This window comes from Ips typographus, linkage group LG3, assembly GCF_016097725.1.
Source record: "Ips typographus isolate SLU linkage group LG3, UJ_Ityp_2.0, whole genome shotgun sequence".
Taxonomy (NCBI): Eukaryota; Metazoa; Arthropoda; class Insecta; order Coleoptera; family Curculionidae; genus Ips; species Ips typographus.
In genome coordinates, this window is record NC_138424.1 from 15,721,909 (window position 1) to 15,745,842 (window position 23,934).

At 35.8% G+C, this 23,934-nt stretch overlaps 1 protein-coding gene and 1 long non-coding RNA gene across 4 annotated transcripts in view; one reads left to right on the forward strand and one right to left on the reverse strand.

The window, feature by feature from the left end:
• Positions 1–23,748, forward strand: part of LOC145726392 (homeobox protein PKNOX2-like) — an 82,411-nt gene extending 58,663 nt beyond the window's left edge. For 2 of the 3 annotated variants that reach the window (XM_081975440.1, XM_081975438.1), the window contains 7 exons: positions 27–174; positions 235–359; positions 5,300–5,495; positions 5,551–5,747; positions 5,804–6,053; positions 9,081–9,304; positions 10,760–23,748. In XM_081975440.1, the coding sequence (XP_081831566.1) occupies positions 27–174; positions 235–359; positions 5,300–5,495; positions 5,551–5,747; positions 5,804–6,053; positions 9,081–9,244 (1,080 nt within the window). In that variant the 3' untranslated portion in view covers positions 9,245–9,304; positions 10,760–23,748. The remainder of the gene's footprint in view (positions 1–26; positions 175–234; positions 360–5,299; positions 5,496–5,550; positions 5,748–5,803; positions 6,054–9,080; positions 9,305–10,759) is intronic. The other variant, XM_081975439.1, reaches the window with a different exon arrangement.
• LOC145726409 (uncharacterized) overlaps positions 1–23,934 on the reverse strand; it is a 215,061-nt gene that overhangs the window by 93,302 nt on the left and 97,825 nt on the right. The gene's annotated exons all lie outside the window — the stretch shown is intronic.

Sequence of the window (23,934 nt, forward strand, 5' to 3'; positions counted from 1 at the left end):
AAATAAGTGAATTGTGTGATTTTCAGATGATAAAGGCCATCCAAGTTTTACGAATACACCTCCTAGAATTAGAAAAGGTACAAGAATTATGTAAGGATTTTTGCAATAGGTATATAACTTGTTTGAAAGGAAAAATGCAATCCGAAAACTTACTTAGATCTGATTATCCTCAAGGTACTAGTAAACACTAACTTTTGCTAGATCCAGTTGCTTTAAAAATTTATATTTTTACAGATATTTTGGGAAATAGTATGATAAACAGTATAGAATCCAACAATAACAGTATGATGTCGCATGGCAACTCTGAAAGTGGATCGGCTTCAAATAGTCCAGTGCAATATTCAATTAGCCCTCATGCGGTAAGTTTACTTTCACTCAGAGGTACACTCAGTATCAAAAAAGTGACGCACTTGCTTTTGTATTTACCTAACAAGTGCGGGAAATGAAACTTGTGTTCGCAAGTGTTCAGATACAATATTTTTTGTATAAGCAACTGGGGAGGACAACTTTTGCTCCCTAGTTGCATCCCTGCAAGTTTTTCCAAATTGGCATCCTTTCTCCTGCTCACACGTCCAAAAAATTTGAGAAATTGTTCTTAAGATGGTGGACCGTCTTACATTAATTTGAAGTTTGTCTAATATTCACACGTTGGTTCTGTGAGCAATCCAAGGTAATCTTAAAAGTCTTCAGATCCACATTTCAAAGCTGTCCAGTTTAGCAATGTTTGTGGCCTTCAAGGTCCAGATTTCTGTCCCTTGTGGGTGGTAAAAGGGTGGATAGTTGTCAAATATCAGTTGTGTTTTAGTTCTATGTATTTTCTTCTGTTCTGTTTGAGGTTCTGTTGTTAAATAAAGTGGTTACTAAGTTCCTGTATTGTTTCTATATTATAAACCATCAAACCCATCAAAACTTAAATCTTTGAAAAAGGTGTTCTAAGACAAAATGCCAAGAGAAACATTTTGAAACACAGAATACGCAGATATCCATTTTCTGTATTGCAACGGAAACGCAAATAAGAAGATGTCTCAACAGAACATGCCCTAATCCGCGAATTTATTAGTACAAGTTTTGTAAATGTGGCTTAAAAAAGATTCCAAGAAATAAATGAAGAACACCAAAATGACATTTTAAATGTATTTACTGATGATAACCAATAAAGCACTGTTCGATTATTACGGCAACAACATGTTACAGTGACAAAAAGTAAAGTCCTACGGGTCCACAGGGATCAAAGAAAACCATACCATTTGCAACCTGTTCAAGATGTTAATTTTTGTCGATGGATTAAATTTGTAGACAAATTCAATTGATAGGAACTAGTTATTTAAAAAAAAATATATTTGGACGGATGAGTCGACGTTTACAAGGAGAGGGAAGGTAAATTTACACAATTTACACGTGTGGATTTACCAAAATTGCCACAAAATCCGGCCGCACTCTTTTCAAACTAAATTTAGTGTTAATGTTTGGCTAGGAGTTCTTGGTGGTCATTTTTTACCACCTCGACTGAGTTCGGAGCATTTCTTATGCTTCTTGGAAGAAGATTTTCCCAATTACTTCCTGAGTCCAGTCATGGTTTCAAAAGGATGGTGCGCCCCCACATTTTGGCAGAAGAGTTAGGGAGTGGTGTGACCCACACTTTCATCGAAGATGGATTAGGCGTATGCCTGGGGTGCCAGAGCAGGGCTACATTTCTAACCCAGGACCAGCTATCTGGCCGCCGCGTTCTCCAGATTTAAATGTCCTGATTTAAAAATGGCGATATCTGAAAAACCATGAAAAATAAAAATAAGTGTCAAGATAAGCTTTTTTTAGGATATCACATGTGCCCCAACAAAACGCCCGAAAATAACAGTTTAGAGAAATTTTAAGTTGTCAAACTTTTTGAACGGCAATTTCAAAAAATTTAAAAAAATCTCAAATCACTACTTCAAAATGGTGATCGTGTATGCCAAATTTTGTTTCAGTAACTTTTTTCCTTTAGAAGATAAAATTAAGATACTTTTTTTGGGGCGCACTCTTAGGGCCCGCTTGCTCCGCTAGGTGACACTTTTCGACCATAGTTTATAAGCCACTTTAGCGTTAATTAATTAAGTATCCTAAAATCAATTTGGACCACCTTGTAATGTATTAATAAGAGCACCCATCTCTAAGAGGGCTTTCCAAAGCTTTTCCCAGCTAACACAGTCAAACGTTTTGCTGTAGTCTGGGAAAGAGATATGGTGGTTTTGCAAATTCTCTTGCCTTTTCGATAATTTGTCGATCATTAGAGATTTGTTCTCTTGTGACCTTGCCACTGACAAATCCTGCCTGTTCCTATGGGATCTGTCAGTCCAAAACGCTTCTGAGGCGTTGAAGAAGAACTCTGAGCATAACTTTGCTTGAATGTGAGATGTGCAATGGTACGTCGTATCTTCATGTCTGAAGCAACGTGACACTACGGCTACTTGCAGCTCGTAACCTTACGCTTCCAAAAGTGGCGATCCTCAGCCTCGCGGAGATTCGTTTGCAATGGTTGACCCGTGATGTTCCTTACTTGGTCCAGCCAACATGACGGAGATCGGCCTCTAGGTCTTCGGCCTTTTACTTTGCCCTGTACTATAAGTTTCTCTAGGTTGTCCTCATTTCTGCGTGTGTTGTATCCAAAATATTGAAGGATTCGTCTGCGGCAGACGGTAGATAGTCGATCCGTGATGTCTCCCCGTGTTTGTTCTTCTAGTCGTCCATGGGATTGGGACCACATTTCAAAGAAACACCAAAGATCTCACCAGAGCCATTTTTGTCTTTTTGGTTATTCCTCTGTCTGTCCACATCTTTCCCAGGTTCACCATAGCTGCCCGCGATAGTGCTATACGTCTTCTTATCTCTGCCTCGCAGCCTCCTGTGTTCGTTATTAAAGACCCCAAGTAGATGAAGTTGGAGGCAGATTGTTTATCTGTACTGCGTTACTTCTATCAATTACCATGAGTTTGATTTTGTCGAAGTTAATCTCCAGACCAAGAGTCCGACTCGCATCAGCCACCCTTCCAAGCATTCGGGCCATTTCTTCTTCATTCTTTGCTATTAGAGTGGTATCGTCCGCGTATCGAAGATTGTTTAGCATTTTACCATTGATCGTGATTCTTTCCTCCTCCAAATCTAGGGCGCGTCTCATTATGTATTCGCCATAGGCACTGAACAGTCTGGGTGACAATATGCACCCCTGGCGCAGTCCTCTTTGCGTTTCGAAAGGATCCGATGTTTCATTATACCAGGTGTCCAAGAGCACCCTGGACATAGGAAATTAACATGGGAAAACGGTTTTGATTTTTTTGCGCCTGTACAGTTGATTTGATTGAAAAATCGTAATAATGAAAGTTGTAGTACCTATCACGGACTAGTTTTCTGTATTTTTTTCGGATCGCTAACTTGAGCCCTTTCGTCGTAAAACACGAACAAAAATGAGAAAATTTTAACTTTTGGCCTGCACTGTATAGGCGGTTGTCGGGCAACGGGTAAACAGATCATTGTTGCTGGTACGGTTGCTCGACAACCGCTTATACAGTGCAGGTAAAAAGTTAAAATTTTCGAATTTTTGTTCGTGTTTTACGACGAAAGGGCTCAAGTTACAGATCTGAAAAAAAATCAGAAAACTAGTCCGTGATAGGTACTACAACTTTCATTAATACGATTTTTCAATCAAATCAACCGTACAGGCGCAAAAAAATCAAAACCGTTTTCCCATGTTAATCTCCTATGTCCAGGGTGCTCTTGGACACCTGGTATATCTGTATTTATGTTGACAGTTGCGTCATTACTCTCGTACAAACTGGTAATAAGGGCTACCAGGTGGCCTGGGATTTCACTCAGCACTTTCTACAGACTCTCCCATCTTACACAATCGAAGGTTTTCTTGTAGTCTAGAAAGCATAGGAGCATATGGACATTAAACTCTCGTGCTTTTTCTATTAGTTGGCGGGTATTAAATATCTAGTCTCTGCCTTTAACGAAACCGGCTTGTTCAGGACACATCTGAGATAGCAAATACTTTTGTAGTCTTCGGTCGATTATTCGAGAATCTCTCGAATAATCGACCGATTATTCGAAAAAATCTTGCTAATGTGCGATATTAATGCTATTGTCACATTTTTTACTGGAGCCTTTTTTGTGCAATGAAATGAAGGTCGATGTGCACCAATCCTTTGGCCATTGTCCGGTTTTCCATATATTGTTGCATATTTTCCTATTGCATCGAGTTGTTTTAACATTTCTGTGCTTATATTGTCACCGCCTGTGCTTTTATGGTTTTTCAAATAATGAATGACTTCATCCCTCAAAATGTTTGGCTTTTGTTCCACCTCAGTCATGGATGGTAGTTCGTTTTCTTGTTCAGGGTCTTCATTCTCGTAGAGCTTTCTGCAATATAACTGCCAAACCTTAAGAACTCTCTCTCTCTATTTCAGTAATAGTTGTGCCATTTTGATCTTTTTGGTTTAAATTCTCTGTTAATTTCCTTGATTGTTCGGAAGAAGTCTCGTATTTCATTGGTGTTGTGTAATCTTTCAATGTCAAGGCAGATTTTTTGTAAGTGTTAGTTTTTGCCTGCTCCGTCGTTAAATGTTTGCGGGACCTACCATAAGACAAAAAGGCGACCGATGGAACAAGATTATTCTACAGTGGAGACCGTGGAGTAACAAACGTAAAAAGGGAAGACCACAGTTACGATGGTCCCATGACTTGAAAAAGCACGCTGGAGTAAAATGGACACAAACCGCCAACGATAGAGAGGCATGGAGAAAAGAAGAGGAGGCCTAAATCCAACGATTTAGGGTTGTTAAACAACTGCAAAGCCCACATAAAAAAGAAAAAGGAAAAACTGAATCTTAAACTTGTGTAAATGTATTAACTGTATAGACGTACTGAATCCAACTCTGGGAATATGCAAGAAAAAACAATGTGTCATTCAACCATTTCACAAAGTTCTAAGGGTGATTGTCTATCTAACCAGACGACTCAAGGATCAAACCTTTCTAGCTAGTTTAGTGTATGTAGTAGTGAACAAAGTGAATCTTGTCTTAGTTCTTAAAGACTATTAGTGAGTTACCCTTAAATGTCGCTAATAAGCATTATTCGTAAGAACAATATTACTCAAAAGCTTCTGTGAGAACCGTTTCAGTATTAAAAAGATATGAATATTTCTGCGTAATTTCTTTTATTACACTTGATACATGATCCACTCTTGAAAATCTACTACTAAGTCTTTATTTATAGTATTAAATAACTAATTTTGTATGTGTAACACAATTTATCTAAAAAATAGGGAATGTTGCCACAACAACCTCCACCCATAGACCGACCATCCGGTACTCCTATTGAAAATCCTCCATATTCTCTGCCACACTACGGAGGACCGACGCCGCCTCTCCAACAACCAGGTCTGCAAGCCCAGCCTTCTCCAGTGCCTCAAGTGGCCGAGAGCCTCGTGGTGCACGGCTCTACGCCCCTGTCACAAATAGGTTTGGTGTTCAAAATGTCGTCATTGAAGAACGGTGATAATCAGTTGGATTATAGGGGCTCACTTGTGTCAGCCAGTCACCGCTCCTCCTTCAGATAGTTCTGGTCCTCTGTCGCCGGCGCCCACCACCCCAGGTGGTAGCAACGACGACTGCGACAGTGATTTTTCTCGCGGAGGAAAAAAACAAAAAAGGGGCGTGCTACCTAAGCACGCAACTAGTGTCATGAGATCCTGGTTATTTCAGCACTTAGTGGTTTGTATAATTCTTTGATTCAGTTGATTGTTACAATATATGTTTCGGTTCTACAGCATCCCTATCCGACGGAAGACGAAAAGCGTCACATTGCCGCGCAAACCAATCTGACATTATTACAAGTTAATAATTGGTTTATCAACGCTAGACGGCGAATCTTGCAGCCCATGTTGGATGCGAGTACACCGGCTGGACAGGAGAGCGGGCAGGCAAACTCGCCTGGAGGAAAAAAGAAGAAAAGTCAAAACAATAATCGAAGGTTTTGGCCGCAGGAGTTCGGGAATATGCAACCTAATCTAGAAAGTGGTGAGTAGATGTAAAGTTGTTATACTCTTTGTTCAGCGACTTCTGACTGTCGCGTCACAATCACCAAAAAACGTATGTCGACCATTAAATTATTCCAATTTCATTGGCAAAATAAGTGTTGCACTGGGGAAACACTAGGTTGGTGGATAGTGCAGTAAAATTGCAAGTTTGATTTTACAAACAAAAAGCAAAGATAGAGAAATAATCCAACAAGCCCTTATTTCCTGTCAAAATCTCTACTTTTCTCTCACTGGTAATATTTTGCAACAACAACAAGATCTCGTGCGGAACTAGATGTACTTAGTGCAAAAAGTACGACACCGACACACCAGATTTACCAATGTTTTGCAAATTGAGGCAGGGTTTTCAATATATTACGCTGATGCCGCTCTTCAACAGAAATAACTTAAATTTGTAATTTTGATTGCTGCAAAATGTGAAATTGCTTAAGCTGAATTTGGTTGCACCATTTATACGAAGTGGTTCAACATAATAGACCAAAATTTGGTGATCAGGTACAGTAGTAAGTTGTTGAAATACTGATATTTATCAAACTACAATCAGATAAAATACAAAACATTTTTTTCTAATTATGGCATATAAAGTGACACTTTTCAAAACTGATTAGAGTGACAAAACGTTTTACTTTAAAGTAACTAGTTACATAAAGTATCACTTTATGTAACTAGTTATGAAAAATTCATTTCATCACTCCCTGTTTTTATGCATTTCCGTAGAAACATATGGGCGACATCCATCATAACATGTCGTTGTCACAGTTTATACAAGGTGCTATGAAAGTGAATATTTGTGTTAAATCACTTTAAAAGATGGTTTTTACCGCTTTTTGGTCAAAATTACAAAAAATTATGTACGCAACACGTTTCGAAAATGTCTTATTGGGTAACTCATTCAAATTGTAGGACCTCGCTGCGCTCGCCCTACAAACATTCATTCGTTACACAAAATCGATCTTTTCGTAACTGGTTACATAAATAGCTATTATTTTAGTATTTTCATTTATATAGGAACAGTAAATGAGATTTAAAATATGTAAATACATTACAATGTAAAAATACTTCAATTAGTTATTTCTTCTTAGTATGTTTCTGTTCTCCAGCAAATAGAAAGCAAAACGGTACTGTGCGCATATTGCCTTGCTATTGTGCTGTCCTATAAGCAAAAACATAATAAGCTTTACTTAGTAGTGTGAAGTAGTAGTCCATTTTTCTCAAAGTGGAGGTGTAAGTGTAAAAGTGATGGGAAAGAACACACAGCCTTCTCCACAAAAAAAAAAAAAGTTTTTTGTGGAGAAGGCTGTGTGTTCTTTCCCATCACTTTTTTACTTAGTAGGTTTAAAGCAATTATTAGATACTTAACAGTACAAAATGGACCAATCGTCTGCAAAGCTGTAGGCCAAAAATGTAGTACCTGAAGCATACATGTCGTAAATGGTAGTAAGCAAACTTCTCCTCCTGAATCCAATGGTTTCGTCTGTTTTAGACAAGTTTTGTCTTCTTTTACGAATGACGAATACAGATTAATTAGCCTGATGAGTCATACATTGAAGGTTTTTTTCGCATAATACATGGAAGGTTGATGAGTCGATGCGAGGAGGATCAAAATGAGACTTAGTTTGACTTCAAGAATGCACTAGGCACCCGGGAGGTACTTTTTACCCCTAATCATACTTCTCCAAAAGTGCCGTTACCAGCGCAAGGATAGTTATGTATGTTTCATAGATTTTGAAAAAGCTTTCGAGAAGGTACATCATGGAGCACTATTAAGAATCGATGGTGGAGATCTGAGAAATATAGAGAACTTGTATTGGAGGTAGAAAGCAGTAACCCGTATTGAGGGAAGACTGATGAGTGTAGTGTCCAAACGAGGTTCAACTTCTACTCGGATATAATCTTCAAACAGGCTTTGCAGGATAAGAACCTGGAGTAAAGATCAACGGTGAACTGATTAATAACATTCGATATGCCGACGACACCGCTATCTTGTGCGACAGTATTCAGGGCCTTCAAGAATTGTTGGATTGTGTTAACACGACAGGAACAAAAATGGGTTTTAATTTATGATATTTAGTCGCCAACCGCAGTCCGATGCTTCCCTACCGATAGACCAACAAAACATTGAGAGAGTTACCCAATTCAAATATCTTGGTTGCTATATCACGGAACAGCTAGACCCAGTTAAAGAAATTAAGTGCAGAATTGAGACCGGTCGCACGATTTGCCTGAAAATGAAAGCATTTTTCTCTAACGACAACCTAAATCAAAAATTACGCCAAAGAATGATAAAATGTTATATTTGGTTAGTGCTGTTATATGAAGCTGAGACTTGGACTCTAAACGCTGCTACAATCAATCGTCTGGAAGCGTTTGAGATGTGGTTACATAGAAGAATGCTCCGAATAACCTGGACAGCTAGGCAGACCAACGAAGCAGTGTTAAATAGAGCAAATGCTGTTCGTGAATTATTTGACACTATAAAGATCAGAAAGAAGACAGCCGAGGAATCGGAAGAAAACAGATGTCATGGCTGAAGAACATCTGCGATTGGACAGGGATACGCAGTGCCGAACAACTATTCAGATTAGCAGAAAACCGCGAACATCTCGCCAATATAATTGCCAACGCTAGGGGAACCTGATATGGACCGAAAGAAGAAGAAACAAAACTCTTGCACGGTGGATTAAAAAATTCCTTAAATGATCTGCTGTCCTCACTAAAATGTGGCAGTTATAATAATCAACAAAAAGCAGGTTATTAAAGAAACTTACACTAGACACTGGGTTTGGAAGAAATAAGGCTTTTCCAACTGCTTCTTTTCCCTCGATATAGTCATAAAGTTTCGATATTCCGATCTTTTCTTTTTTACTTGTCCCAATAAAGGCATTTTGGACACAGAACTATTTAACGGCTCACAATAGTTTGTTCATGAAACTATGTTAATAACAATGACATATCAAAATACGATGACATTCTTTTTTAACAGTAAATTAATGATAATCTTTTATAGGTATTTTATCGAGTTCAGATGAAGAAGGAGATTCGTATAGCAGCGATGAGGAAGGAGGTAGCCTTGTGATAGATGCACCTCAAAATGCTGAAATCAGTCAAAACGGACATCCTAGCGATGCAACTTTATATGGGAATGGTGAGGCTGAGACGGCCCGGCAATAAATTCTTCTTTTTCTAGGAAGGTCGTGTGAAAAAGCCAAATAAACTAGATGTTCCTTATTGGTAAGTCCATTTTGTTATTATTATTATAGTACCTTTAAAGTGATTTTTCACTTGAAAAGTACGTTGAATCAGCTCAGTAGCATCTCAATTCAGTCTTGTAGGCGTGGTAGCATAACTTATCAATCGTACTTTTGATGTTATTGCAACTTTATCTTTGAGAGATTGTACTTTATAGAGTACATCAAAATAATGTAAATTAACAGTGGGACACTTTTATGAGTATTTATAGTAGAATATTTAATCAGAGTTTTTCACTAAAAAAGTTTTACAATAATTCGAACAAACGAAAAGCAGTTATTACAGAAATATTAGACTGTAAATGATGTATAAAAAACGACAAAAGCCGAATATGATAAATTACTAAAAGACGCCCAAATACTAAAATGTAAAAATAAACTTTATAAGAATCCGGTCAGGCAATAAAATAAAAAGTTTGTGGACCATCAGTAATGGAATCACAGGCAAGAGCCTGTCAAATGAAGAAATATTGCTACAGGGAAATGATGAAACAGTTGCAAATAAATATAATGGGTTCTTAATAATCCCAAATCAACTTCTTATTCTTCTTCTTCAGTCCTCCTTTGTCCACTCCTAAACGTAGACCTCTTTCATCCGCTTCCATGCATTTCTGTCTTGTACTGTTTGAGACCATCTTTTATTACTATTTCAAACTAGACAGTCCACTCTAGAAAAACAAGTCATGAAGCATAAGAAATGACACCATCCCGTCTAACAGAAAATACAAAGTTTTTGGGTCTCTGGGTGGATCAGCATTTGGATTGGCATTTCATATAAATAAGATAATTAAAACGTTAAAACTCCGTCTAGTATATAAATGAGAAATGTCTGAAAATATTGTATTTTGCAAATTATGAATCCATATTGTTATTAAATTATGGAATAATTTTTTTTGGAGTAGAAGCGCAGGTGTTTAAGACAGTTAAGAAAATGTACTTCCTGTAGACTGTAAAAATGTTTTTACAAGTGGGTGTTTTTAGAACCACCCTGTATATCCAAAAGTAATTTTAAATTATGAATCTCAATATTCTCTAAAACTTGTATTCTTTTTCTTCTCTTCTGTATTTTTCTCTGGGCTACCGCTTAACGTGACAATATGAAATATCTAACAAACGGTGCAAGATAGGTATAGGGAAGTATTTAACATTAATTACTAGCCTTCTTGCGAAGAACTCAAAAATAAGATTAGAAACAGGGTTTCATTTGAAAATCAGCCTAGTTGGTGTTCTTTCCGACTGATTTTTTGGAAAGCAAAAAATATTGAGTCGTTTTCTAGATAATTTTAATATAGCATCACCTTCTATAGCCTGTTATGGATATATTGACAAAGTTTCTTTTTGTTATATCTTTGTGTAACAAAAATGAAATATATTACTTACTTACTTTAATTTTGAATAAACTAACGAAATCTAATATATTTTCTGCATTTTTTTGTAGATAAGCTGCAGCAATTCTCCAGTCGATTGTTTGAATTAATTCTGCTGTAACCGTAAGTAAAAGTCCGTTTTTAAATGGACCGTACATTTTGCAAGCGAATAAATCCGAACGAACGTGTTCACTGCTACGCTCATAAGGCTGATAGGTCGTACACAATTCCAATCATTTTCTGTGTTATTAAAACGTGATATCATTTTATTCCATAATTAATTTATGCTGTGTTCTCGAAAAGACAACTTAAACGTCGGCTAAGTCATACATATAGTTAATAATTGCACCTTGAAGTTGCTTTTTCGAGAATTTTTGTGTTCCATTGAAACTTGTATACGTAATAATATACCTCAGTGTTTAAAACGGGTGAAGAATTGGACATAACATTATGCCAGTACAGTAAGAAGTTCGTAAACGTGCGGAATTACGAACTAAAAAGAAAAAACATTAAAAAGTGATATTTTTAGCCTACACTGTATGCGTAAATATTTCATTCACAGGATACCTACCAAATAAATTTACCTTTTAATATAATAACCTGCCATACTTAGTATACCAAAACGACTGTCCAATTTACCACTTTTTTTAAGTTACGTTTGCCGTTTGTATACGCAAAATAAATAAAAATATGTTTACACTAAAAAAACATATGCTCATACAGTATTACTCATGTGTGTATGTATCGTTAGTAGGTTATAAGAAACAACTTTCCAAGTCCAAGAATCGGGTTCGTTTACTATTTTTACGTAAGGTTACCACTTTACTGGATGCATTAGTTGACGTGTTAGTAACGTAAATATACAGCGTATGCACAATTTAATAATTCATTTACGTCGTTGTAAATGTATTTAACCTTGTTTCTGTTTACCATTTTGCTCATCAAATTAGATTTTATAAAATTTGAGCTAATGTTTTTAATATACACGCTTTGCCCAAGACCTATGCTCTGTGTAGGGAGAAAGTAGTAATTTTTCTGATTTTTTGAGCTTTATTTCATATGCAGTAAACTTGACTATGACTTACCTGTTTGAAAACAGTTTTACGAGAGTGCGCGAATAATCACATTTCCGCACTATTTTTCTTCTCGAAATCATAGTAAAGAAATCATTTTCCCGCACTAGGATGAAAAAATTAAATTTTGTCAATCAGTATGTATTATAATATTATAAATTATTATAAAAGAACAATATTGTTAAATTCACTATTATTAAACATTTAACTCGACTGATTTAACGAGACCAACTTCAGTCAGCGTGCGGGAAAGTATCACTTTCCGCACATGTTAGGAAAATAACCAGAAATGTAAAATTTCCGAAAAATTAAATTTATGGAAATTTTTCCAGAAAATTTTCGGTAATTTTCCGGAAAAATTGGAAAATCTGAAATTACAAAAATTATTTGTTTTTTCCATTTTTGTACTACATATCAACTTTAAGGTATTTATTCAGTTGAGGTTAATTTTGAAAATAAAAAATGTTCACTTGAAATTTTCTGACAATTCTAGTTTTTACTTTTTCAAAAGTCAAACGGTGCGTGGTACCAAAAAAGTTGCATTCCATCGTGATGCATTTGTGCTAAAAACTTCAGATTTCTAACCTGAAACGTTCCTGAGTTATTGAGCAAAAATTGAGTCAACTTTCACGCCCTCTAGTGGCTAAACTGGGCCACTTAGCCGTGCCCGCTCAACGTCACGTGATAGGCCCATTCATTAGCTTTCTTTTGTTATACGGTAGCTTTATACAGGGTGTTTTAAATAAGCGAGTCATGGACAATTTTTTGGAAAAGTGCACGAAAATTCAATCTAAATTAGGGATTTTTTTGAGCTAATACTAACGGCGACCATTTTGGATTTTCCTTAATCAAAGTGATTTTTTTAACTAATTTGAACCTGGGGAACACGAATCTGACGTCCATTTTGCTCGAACTGGCACCGTTTCGGAGATGACCTTGAAATTATGTCAATGTTGACAGTTTAGGGCGTGGCACCCTTGCAAAAATGACATTTTGACAAATGACACTTTACGTCATTTTTGTACTATTAACCTGAAGGTATTTAAGCAGTTGAGGTTAATTTTGAAAATAAAAAATTTTCTGAAAAAAATCAGAAAGTATCATCCTTGAAAATTCTTGACAATTCTAGTTGTTTATTTTTCAAGGTAAAACAGTGCATGGTACCAAAAAAGTGTATAGGAGGTAAAAGTTGCAAAGATCCCATCGAGGTGCATTTGTGGTAACAATTTCAAATTTCTAGCCTGAAACGTTCCCGAGTTATTGAGCAAAAACTGCAAAAAACGACAGTCAACTTTCACGCCCTCTAGTGGCTAAACGGGGCAACTTAGTCGTGCCCGCTCAGCGTCACGTGATAGCCCCATTCATTAGCTTTCTTTTGTCATACGGTGTGTTTATACAGAGTGTTTCAATAAGCGAGTTATAGACGATTTTCTGGAAAACTGCACCAAAATTTCGGTCAAATTGAATTTCTGCTTTCGAGGAGGGTGGTCAAAGTAAGGCTGCTAGAGCAAAAACAATTGAATATCGATACAAACATTTTACATCAAGTAGGCCTAGAATTTGACGTAGATTTCAAAAATCGAATAAAAAATTATAAGTTTGGTTTGTTGCTCAAATTTGGGACACCCTGTATACTGATGGATTATCTAGGAATAAAGATTCATATTTGGTATATTTTTATAAAATGAAAATTAAACAAGTTACAGGGATGTTAAACATTCATTCAATCACCCTGTAAACTACTCCATTGTATTGTCAATAACTCGATTAATTTGACATTTATAGGGTGGTTCAATATACCAATTTGTAGCCCTTGAAATTATCTTTTGACCACCCTGTATAGCGTTTTTTACCTAAAACGTCGAATAACCGAGTTATTTACTGTTAAAACTGAGTTGTTTGTTGTAAAGTTTGATTTTGACAGTTTTTACTGGGACAGCCCATGACTCTGTTATATTGACAGTTACAGGGTGGTTCAATATACCAATTTGTAGTTATCTATCTTTTGATCACCCTGTGACCTGACTTTACCACAGTAAGTGCTGGGTAAATCCAAAAACAAAATAACTGTGTATTTGATTTTTTATTTTAATTTTAGTAGTTTTACTATACATTTTCGTTCAATTTACTGAAAATTGATACTCGTAGGAAAAACTTTGTACCTAACACATGCGGAAAGTGTCTTTCCCGCCCTTTAACTGCTCACCCAAATTCCGCTTTGCGTCGTTCGGGCAACTACGGTCTCCTGCGGGAAAGTACCACTTTCCGCACTTGTTAGGTAAATAACTATTTGCTGCGCGGTTTTGCGTTGTCATAAAGGTTTAATAAAACACAAAAACTGTGCATTTGACAAGCTGGTATGTAAATAGAAGAAGTCAACAATATTAAAAGTCTTGGGCAAAGTGTCTTATCCACACAGTAAACTCCTCAGAGAAAGGTAACTTTTCCTTCAGAAATGCAAGCAAAAAATGTATATTTTATTGTTGATAAACCAAAATCTCTAAAGCAATAGATAAATGAAAACAGGATTTTATTTGGACAAAGACCGATAATGACTTTAATGAAATTAATGACTTGCCATGACAGGAAAATGATATTTTTCAAGCAAATTTTGAATATGGCGGCTAGCACCGACGTAATTAAGGTAACTTAGTTGTAATTTGAATGTGACAATTCAGGTGCAAAATGTCACAATCAAATTAAAACCTAGCCTAGGGTGCACTTAAATATGACGGTGCAATTGGTCCTTAGACCCATACATTTACTGGTCAAATTGGAATTTACTGGTAAACTTGGTAAATTTTCTTGTCACACTGAGTTTTACTTTTTCAATTTTTCTTTACCTTACTGGTAAATAACCGGTCACCGGTCCGGCATTGATCAGTAAAGCTTCTTCTTCTTAGAGTGCCTATCCGTTTCGGATGTTGGCTATCATGTTAGCTATTCGAACTTGGTTAACAGCTGAGTGGTTGATTGGTTGAACTACGTTCTTAAATTTTTCAACCACGATATTCTCCTTCTGCCCACTCCTCTAGGTCCATATACTTTGCCTTGGAGGATCTTCTGTAAAAGGACATATCGGCTTTCATTGCCCATTATATGTCCCAGATATTGTTGCTTTCGAGTCTTAACTGTATTCAGGACTTCTTTTTCCTTTCCCATCCTTCTCAGCATTCTCGTATTGGTTATTCTCTCTGTCCAAGGTATTCGTTGGATTCTTCGGTACAGCCACATTTCAAATGCCTCAATTTTCATTGCCAGCTCTAAGTGATAAATGCTGTTCTAGCTTTTTCAATACGCGTTCTGATCTCCACAGAATGGTCCCAGTTATCATTTACGTTCGTGCCCAAGTATGTGTATTTGTTGACTTTTTCTAAAAGAGTTTTGTCCACCAATAAAATACCGCGGGTGTTTTGGTTTTTACTTATTATCATGAACTTTGTTTTGTTGGTGTTTATTTCCAAACCATATTGTCGACTGTACGATGTGACCCTGTCCATTAGGAGTTGCAAGGAAGCTAGGTTGTCTGCAAAAATAACGGTATCATTTGCATACCTTATGTTATTCAATCGTTCTCCATTTAGCAGGTTTCCAGCTTCAATATCTTGCAGGGCTTCGCTGAAGATATATTCCGAGACAGATTGAAAATTACAGGAGACAGCACGCATCCCTGCCTTACACCACGTGATATTTGTATCTCTTCCGTTGTGTCTCCGTCTACCCTCTGATTCCAGTAGAGATTTCTGATGATTTTGAGTTCCTTCCCATCCAGACCAGTTTTTTGCCGAACTTCCATCATTTTCGTGTGTCGCACTTGATCAAACGCCTTCCTGTAATCTACAAAACATGCGTATACATCGCAGTTTACATCCCTGCATCGCTGAAACAACACCTGGATCGAAAATAGAGTCTTTCTAGTCCCTACAGCACTTCTAAAGCCGAATTGAGTCTCAGACATCTGTTCATCACTTAGTTTAAATATTATTTCTTTCTTCTTTCTTTACCTAGCTATCGTAGTCCACTGCTGGACATAAGCCTCCCCTTTACATTGCCACCGTTTACGATCCCGAGCCACACTCATCCACTGACATTTTTTTTGTCATCTCGCCATCTTGTGGGAGATCTTCCTGCACTTCGTTTGTCATTTCGCGGTCGCCACTCTAATAATCTCCTCGTCCACCTATCATCATTGCTACATGTCCTGCATACTGCCACTTCAGTTTCGCAATTCTTGTTATTATGTCCTCCACCGTTCTTTTGCGAATATCTACGTTCCTAACACAATCTGATAGTTTTATTCCCAGCATAGAGCGCTCCATAAGTTTTTCTGCACTCGCTCTTGTTAGCGTGAGTGTCTCTACTCCGTAAGTCATGACAGGGAGCACACATTGATTAAACACTTTACGCTTTAAACAGATCGGGATATCGCTCTTGAATACTCCGTTCAGTTTACTATAGGCTGCCCATTCAAGCTCCACTCGTCTTTGTAGCTCCTGCGTTTGGTTGTCTCTGTGTATTTTTATGTCATGGCCTAGATATCTATATTCTCTTACCTCGTCGATGTTGTGACATCCCTATGTTAGAGTTTCTCCGAGAACTAGATTGGTCATTATCTTTGTCTTTTGCGTGTTTATTTGTAGTCCTACTTTTGTGGTGGCATTTGCTAGCCATCTTTATTTAGGTATATTGTGTATTAGTCTGGTATATCTGTAGTCAATGCGGCATTGACTAAGAGCTTTGAGAATTGCGTCTGGTTCTATAGTGTCAAATGCTTTTAGAAAGTCCACGAAAATCAGAACCAACGGTCTATTATACTCCACTGTTCTTTCGATAAGGGTTTTTAAGGCCAATAGATGATCTGTAGTTTCAAATCTTGCGCGAAATCCTGCCTGTTCCACTGATCGGTAAAAATAAAGCTTTTTTTCTAGACTGTTCGTTATTATTTTTGTGAAAAGCTTATACAAGTGACAGAATAAGCTGATGGGACGATAGTTGGCTATGTCTGTAGGATCTCCTTTTTTATGAAGCAGTAACATTGTTCCAATCCCCTGGTATGGTGGTTTTTGTTAGGCAAAGGTTAAAAAGTTCTTTGTTTTTACTTCTATCGTTATAGAATCTATTCCTGCTAATCTATTGTTCTTCATTTGTGTTAGTGCTTTTTGAATCTCCTCACCATCAATTTCGGGAATTTCTTCGGAACCTTGATTTTGGACCCCATATTTTTGGGTTATTTCTTTAGGATCGGAATGAATGTCTGCCCTGCCCTTATACAGTTCTCTGTAAAATTCCTCTACTATTTGTAGTAACTCGGATCTGTTAGATGTTATGTTTCCTTCACTATTTTTCAGTTTTGTTATTTCGTTTTTACTAATTTTTTCCTAAGAACCTTCAAGCTGTTGTTTTCTTGTATGGTTTGCTGGATTTGTTGCGTATTGTAGTGTCTTATATCTTTCCTGAATTATCTTCAGGAACGTCTTCAGTAGGTGGCTCATTATTGTACGAAACTCGCTACATTTCCAAGCATTAGGCTTTTTGGGCAGGGTAACAAATTCAGATTTCAGCCACTCGGTGGGTAGGACGCCCGTATCATAGATCACATTGAACACCTTTGTGAGCCACCCTAGATTCTTCCCCTCGATCAACTTCAATATCTCAGCCGGAATTCCATTGGAACCCAAAGCCTTTTGATCTTTAGCATTTTTCAAGGCTGCCTGTACTTCTCCTTCTAAGATTGGAGGACCATCTGCTCTATCAATATTAGGTGGCTTCATTCTCACGTCATCAAACAGTTGTTTAATGTATTCTTCCCAGGTTTCGTTATCCTCCAGTACATTAACTGTTCTTCTTTTAGCTGTTCCCGCCATTTGCTTCACCTTCTTGTGCCGATTGAAGCTATCAAATTTGGCTTGGCATTCGTCGATCTCGACACATTTTTCCAGTTTCTCTTTTTCTTTAGCTGTTCTTATTTACGCCCTTATTTCTCTCTGTGTTCGTGTATTCTTTCGTTTTATTTTTAAGCAATCTCCTTTTTTCCATCAGTACCAATATCTCATCTGTCATCCAAGATTACTTCATCTGTTTGTCAGGCTTTAAGTACTTTTGACTTTATGTATACTTTCTTGAAGCATTTTAAGGTCTTTTTCTATCATCAGAAGTAAAGCTTCCTTGCTCCTATTTAGATTAGAAACAGCACACAACCTTAATTTAATCTGTTTTAAGATGAATACATTAATACGTTAGTTATTCCTCTCATAAAAGTTTATTCGTTTCTCAATTTGTTTAAAAGTTTTAATTACAGTGCAACTCTGTATACTTCTGATATTACTAACACGTCTGATTTGCCTTAAAGGTCTTAAAACGTACCAGGTGGCCAAATGTAAAAATCTAACCTTATACCATCAATTAAAGCGGTAGCACGGTTAATTGTTGAAAACTTGATGCAGATTTGACCACCCGGTACATTAATACCTAAAACAACATAATAATTATATCATAGTTGTAAAAATGCGCTTACATTTTAAGTTTCGAATATCGCTAGACGTAAAACAGTCAAATTATTATTCTTGGAAACCTTAATAGAGATAAGTTATAAAGTGGTTTGGTGTACCCAAGTGGTCAAAGTTTTATTGTTAATTTTAGTGTTCACACACGCATAAATCACCCCAATACCCGAGTATACGTAACGGAAAAATTGTGATGATTAGTTTTTTAAATGTTGAATTATGTATACGATGTTAATAGTACAAATTTATTCTATATACAACGTGTAGTACCTTGATGCGTTTATCCTGAACATTCCAATGTGTAGTTTAGTGCGGATTTTTTGGGTACACCAGACCCGAAGCGAAGTATACTAATTGCAACGTATATACGTAAAGAAAAGCATTACAATAAATAGTCGGTAAGGCCTTTTAAACGTTATAAGAATGTAAACTTTCCATCCATAAAGTTACTAAAGTTAGATGGTTTTTGATCTATAGTAACCGTAACGAAATCGTTTAGTTCTTATATTGATGATTTTTTAAACTGATAAATACAAGGTGTCTCTACTGCATCAAATTTTTAAAAGCCAACCAGATATTATAGTGTAATGTTTGCAATTTTCAATTTCTGGTAAAGTTTTGAGCAGTTCTCATAAAACCAGAAAAATGTATTAGTTCTTCCCTATGGTTGTAATGAGTTTTTTTAGCTAAGAATGTTATTACACTTTTTAAGTAAGACTTTTTGTAAACTCAAGAAACTTAATTGTAACATTTACAACACTGAAACTCATATTTAAACTCTGATCACTTCTTACTATTCGTATTGCTCTACTATTATTATAGTGGTACTGAACTCCGATTTATATACAGAGTGTCCCAACGAAAATCGCACTCTTAGTTATAACTTACCTGTTAGACGAAAAAAACGCTGAAACACGTCAACTTTGATTTCTCAGGAAACATCTTATCCAATACAGGATGCATTAAGAAAATACTACGTCAAACAAAATTCTTGGATAGTTTAAAACACTTGTAGATGCCCTGACAATGTTTCGGATGTTTTCAGTAGCATTTGGCAACCTTTGGAGACCTCTGGCAATTTCAAAAGATTCTTGGATAATTTAAAACACTTTTTGGAAGCCTCTGACAATTTCTGGAGATTTTTCAATAGCATTTAGAGGCCTTTAGGATTGTCAAAATGATTTTTGAAGTCTTTAGCAATTTTAAAAACTTCTTTAACAGTTTACAACACTTGTGGTAGCCTCTAAAATGTTTGGGAGATTTTCAGTAACATTTAGAGGCTTCTGGGATTATCAAAATGATTTTAGAGGCCTCTGACAATTTAAAAAGATTCTTGGATAATTTAAAACACTTTGTGGAAGCCTCTGACAATTTCTGGAAATTTTTCAATAACATTTAGAGGCTTGTAGCTTTGTCAAAATCATTTTTGATGTCTTTAGCAAATTTTAAAAACTTCTTTAACAGTTTACAACACTTGTGGTAGCCTCTGAAAATGTTTGGGAGATTTTCAGTAACATTTAGAGGCTTCTGGGATTATCAAAATGATTTTAGAGGCCTCTGACAATTTAAAAAGATTCTTGGATAATTTAAAACACTTGTGGAATCTATTGACAATTTCTGGAAAATTTTAAATAGCATTCAGAGGCCTCTGGCACTGTCAAAATGATTTTAGAGGCTTCTGGCAATTTAAAAAGATTCTTGGATAATTTAAAACACTTTGTGGAAGCCTCTGACAATTTCTGGAGATTTTTCAATAGCATTTAGAGGCCTGTAGCATTGTCAAAATGATTTTTGAAGTCTTTAGCAATTTTAAAAACTTCTTTAACAGTTTACAACACTTGTGGTAGCCTCTGAAAATGTTTGGGAGATTTTCAGTAACATTTAGAGGCTTCTGGGATTATCAAAATGATTTTAGAGGCTTCTGGCAATTTAAAAAGATTCTTGGATAATTTAAAACACTTTTTGGAAGCCTCTGACAATTTCTGGAAAATTTTCAATAGCATTTAGAGGCCTCTGGCACTGTCAAAATAATTTTAGAGGCTTCTGGCAATTTAAAAAGATTCTTGGATAATTTAAAACACTTTTTGGAAGCCTCTGACAATTTCTGGAGATTTTTCAATAGCATTTAGAGGCCTGTAGCATTGTCAAAATGATTTTAGAGGCCTCTGGCAATTTAAAAAGATTCTTGGATAATTTAAAACACTTTTTGGAAGCCTCTGACAATTTCTGGAGATTTTTCAATAGCATTTAGAGGCCTGTAGCATTGTCAAAATGATTTTTGAAGTCTTTAGCAATTTTAAAAACTTCTTTAACAGTTTACAACACTTGTGGTAGCCTCTGAAAATGTTTGGGAGATTTTCAGTGACATTTAGAGGCTTCTGGGATTATCAAAATAATTTTAGAGGCTTCTGGCAATTTAAAAAGATTCTTGGATAATTTAAAACACTTTGTGGAAGCCTCTGACAATTTCTGGAGATTTTTCAATAGCATTTAGAGGCCTGTAGCATTGTCAAAATGATTTTTGAAGTCTTTAGCAATTTTAAAAACTTCTTTAACAGTTTACAACACTTGTGGTAGCCTCTGAAAATGTTTGGGAGATTTTCAGTAACATTTAGAGGCTTCTGGCATTATCAAAATGATTTTAGAGGCTTCTGGCAATTTAAAAAGATTCTTGGATAATTTAAAACACTTTTTGGAAGCCTCTGACAATTTCTGGAAAATTTTCAATAGCATTTAGAGGCCTGTAGCATTGTCAAAATGATTTTTGAAGTCTTTAGCAATTTTAAAAACTTCTTTAACAGTTTACAACACTTGTGGTAGCCTCTGAAAATGTTTGGGAGATTTTCAGTAACATTTAGAGGCTTCTGGCATTATCAAAATGATTTTAGAGGCTTCTGGCAATTTAAAAAGATTCTTGGATAATTTAAAACACTTTTTGGAAGCCTCTGACAATTTCTGGAAAATTTTCAATAGCATTTAGAGGCCTGTAGCATTGTCAAAATGATTTTTGAAGTCTTTAGCAATTTTAAAAACTTCTTTAACAGTTTACAACACTTGTGGTAGCCTCTGAAAATGTTTGGGAGATTTTCAGTAACATTTAGAGGCTTCTGGCATTATCAAAATGATTTTAGAGGCTTCTGGCAATTTAAAAAGATTCTTGGATAATTTAAAACACTTTTTGGAAGCCTCTGACAATTTCTGGAAAATTTTCAATAGCATTTAGAACCCCTCTGGCACTGTCAAAATGATTTTAGAGGCCTCTGGCAATTTAAAAAGATTCTTGGATAATTTAAAACACTTTTTGGAAGCCTCTGACAATTTCTGGAGATTTTTCAATAGCATTTAGAGGCCTGTAGCATTGTCAAAATGATTTTTGAAGTCTTTAGCAATTTTAAAAACTTCTTTAACAGTTTACAACACTTGTGGTAGCCTCTGAAAATGTTTGGGAGATATTCAGTAACATTTAGAGGCTTCTGGCATTATCAAAATGATTTTAGAGGCTTCTGGCAATTTAAAAAGATTCTTGGATAATTTAAAACACTTTTTGGAAGCCTCTGACAATTTCTGGAAAATTTTCAATAGCATTTAGAGGCCTCTGGCACTGTCAAAATGATTTTAGAGGTTTCTGGCAATTTAAAAAGATTCTTGGATAATTTAAAACACTTGTGGAATCTATTGACAATTTCTGGAAAATTTTAAATAGCATTCAGAGGCCTCTGGCACTGTCAAAATGATTTTAGAGGCTTCTGGCAATTTAAAAAGATTCTTGGATAATTTAAAACACTTTGTGGAAGCCTCTGACAATTTCTGGAGATTTTTCAATAGCATTTAGAGGCCTGTAGCATTGTCAAAATGATTTTTGAAGTCTTTAGCAATTTTAAAAACTTCTTTAACAGTTTACAACACTTGTGGTAGCCTCTGAAAATGTTTGGGAGATTTTCAGTAACATTTAGAGGCTTCTGGCATTATCAAAATGATTTTAGAGGCTTCTGGCAATTTAAAAAGATTCTTGGATAATTTAAAACACTTTTTGGAAGCCTCTGACAATTTCTGGAAAATTTTCAATAGCATTTAGAGGCCTCTGGCACTGTCAAAATGATTTTAGAGGCCTCTGGCAATTTAAAAAGATTCTTGGATAATTTAAAACATTTTGTGGAAGCCTCTGACAATTTCTGGAAATTTTTCAATAACATTTAGAGGCTTGTAGCTTTGTCAAAATCATTTTTGATGTCTTTAGCAATTTTAAAAACTTCTTTAACAGTTTACAACACTTGTGGTAGCCTCTGAAAATGTTTGGGAGATTTTCAGTAACATTTAGAGGCTTCTGGCATTATCAAAATGATTTTAGTGGCCTCTGGCAATTTAAAAAGATTCTTGGATAATTTAAAACACTTTGTGGAAGCCTCTGACAATTTCTGGAAAATTTTAAATAACATTTAGAGGCTTCTGGCACTAAGTTGTTATTTAAAGATCTGTAGTTTACATGGAGTTATAAGAGTAACTATCTTATTTTAAAGTGTTTTAGAGTGTTCTGACTTGGTCCTCCACCACTAAATTGCAGTAATTTTTCAGTTAGTCACACCACTTTTGTAACAACCATTATTACAACCGACACTTTTGTTTTAATATAAAAAAATCTGGCATTCTAGAAGAGACACCATGTATAATTAAAAAGATCTGTTAGCCATAATTCATACAAATTTACCTTCTTCCAGTATACGTAATCTAGTTTTAAAAACCTCCTGTATATAGTAATGTATGTATAATGTCTTCGATATTGTTATAATTGCAACGGTACCGCGTAATTTTAAGTTTCTTTTTGTAGAGCAGAAACACTACTTTACTTGGCTTAATAAAATTTGCAGTGTGCGATTCCTACAGTGTTAACCAGATGAGGAAGTTTTTCTGTTGTGTCGCTGCAAGTTTTTACGTTAACGGGTTACGCCATTTACTAATTTGCTATTTGTCAGTCTGTGATATACCTAATTGAAGAAAAATGGCTCTTCTCAGTCAGTATTTGGGCCTAGTTTTAAAACAAAACTCTGGTGGTTGATTCGCAGTTCTGCTGATAGAGTGAGAGTGGCGAGACAATCACCAGTTTCGCTTGTAAATTCGTGTTTAAAGGTTTAGCTTGTAGCTTCTTGTAACTAAATGTATACGCTCTTAAAGAATACTCATTTTCCAGTTACGAACGTGCTGCAATAAAATGTACGAAATTTATTATATGATATTTTAACATTTTTTGAGAATACCCCACTTTATTCAATAAAAAAGTGTCTAGAATGAAGCAATAAATTTAAGCTGGCTTAAGTGCAAGCAGCCAAAAACGAGGGGGTATTTTTTTAAAGGAAATTGTACGTTTTTGAGTCGATGTTAACGAAAAATGGAGAAATATTTTTTCTTATTCCAGTACTTGTTAGTTGGCTATGTGTATCTTTAATTATTGTACAATAAGGATAATAAAAAAAAACAAACTGATCAAAATGTTGTGTGTTTTTATTTATTAATCAAAAAAATGCAGCAGAAGAAGAAGAAACACTCTTTTATAATATACTGTTTCTTCTTCTTCTTCTTCTGCTGCGTGTCCATTAATGGATGTTTGCGATCATATTTGTCCACTCTTCCCTATTACGTATGGTATGCATTAGTTCTTGCATTGTTATCAGTCCT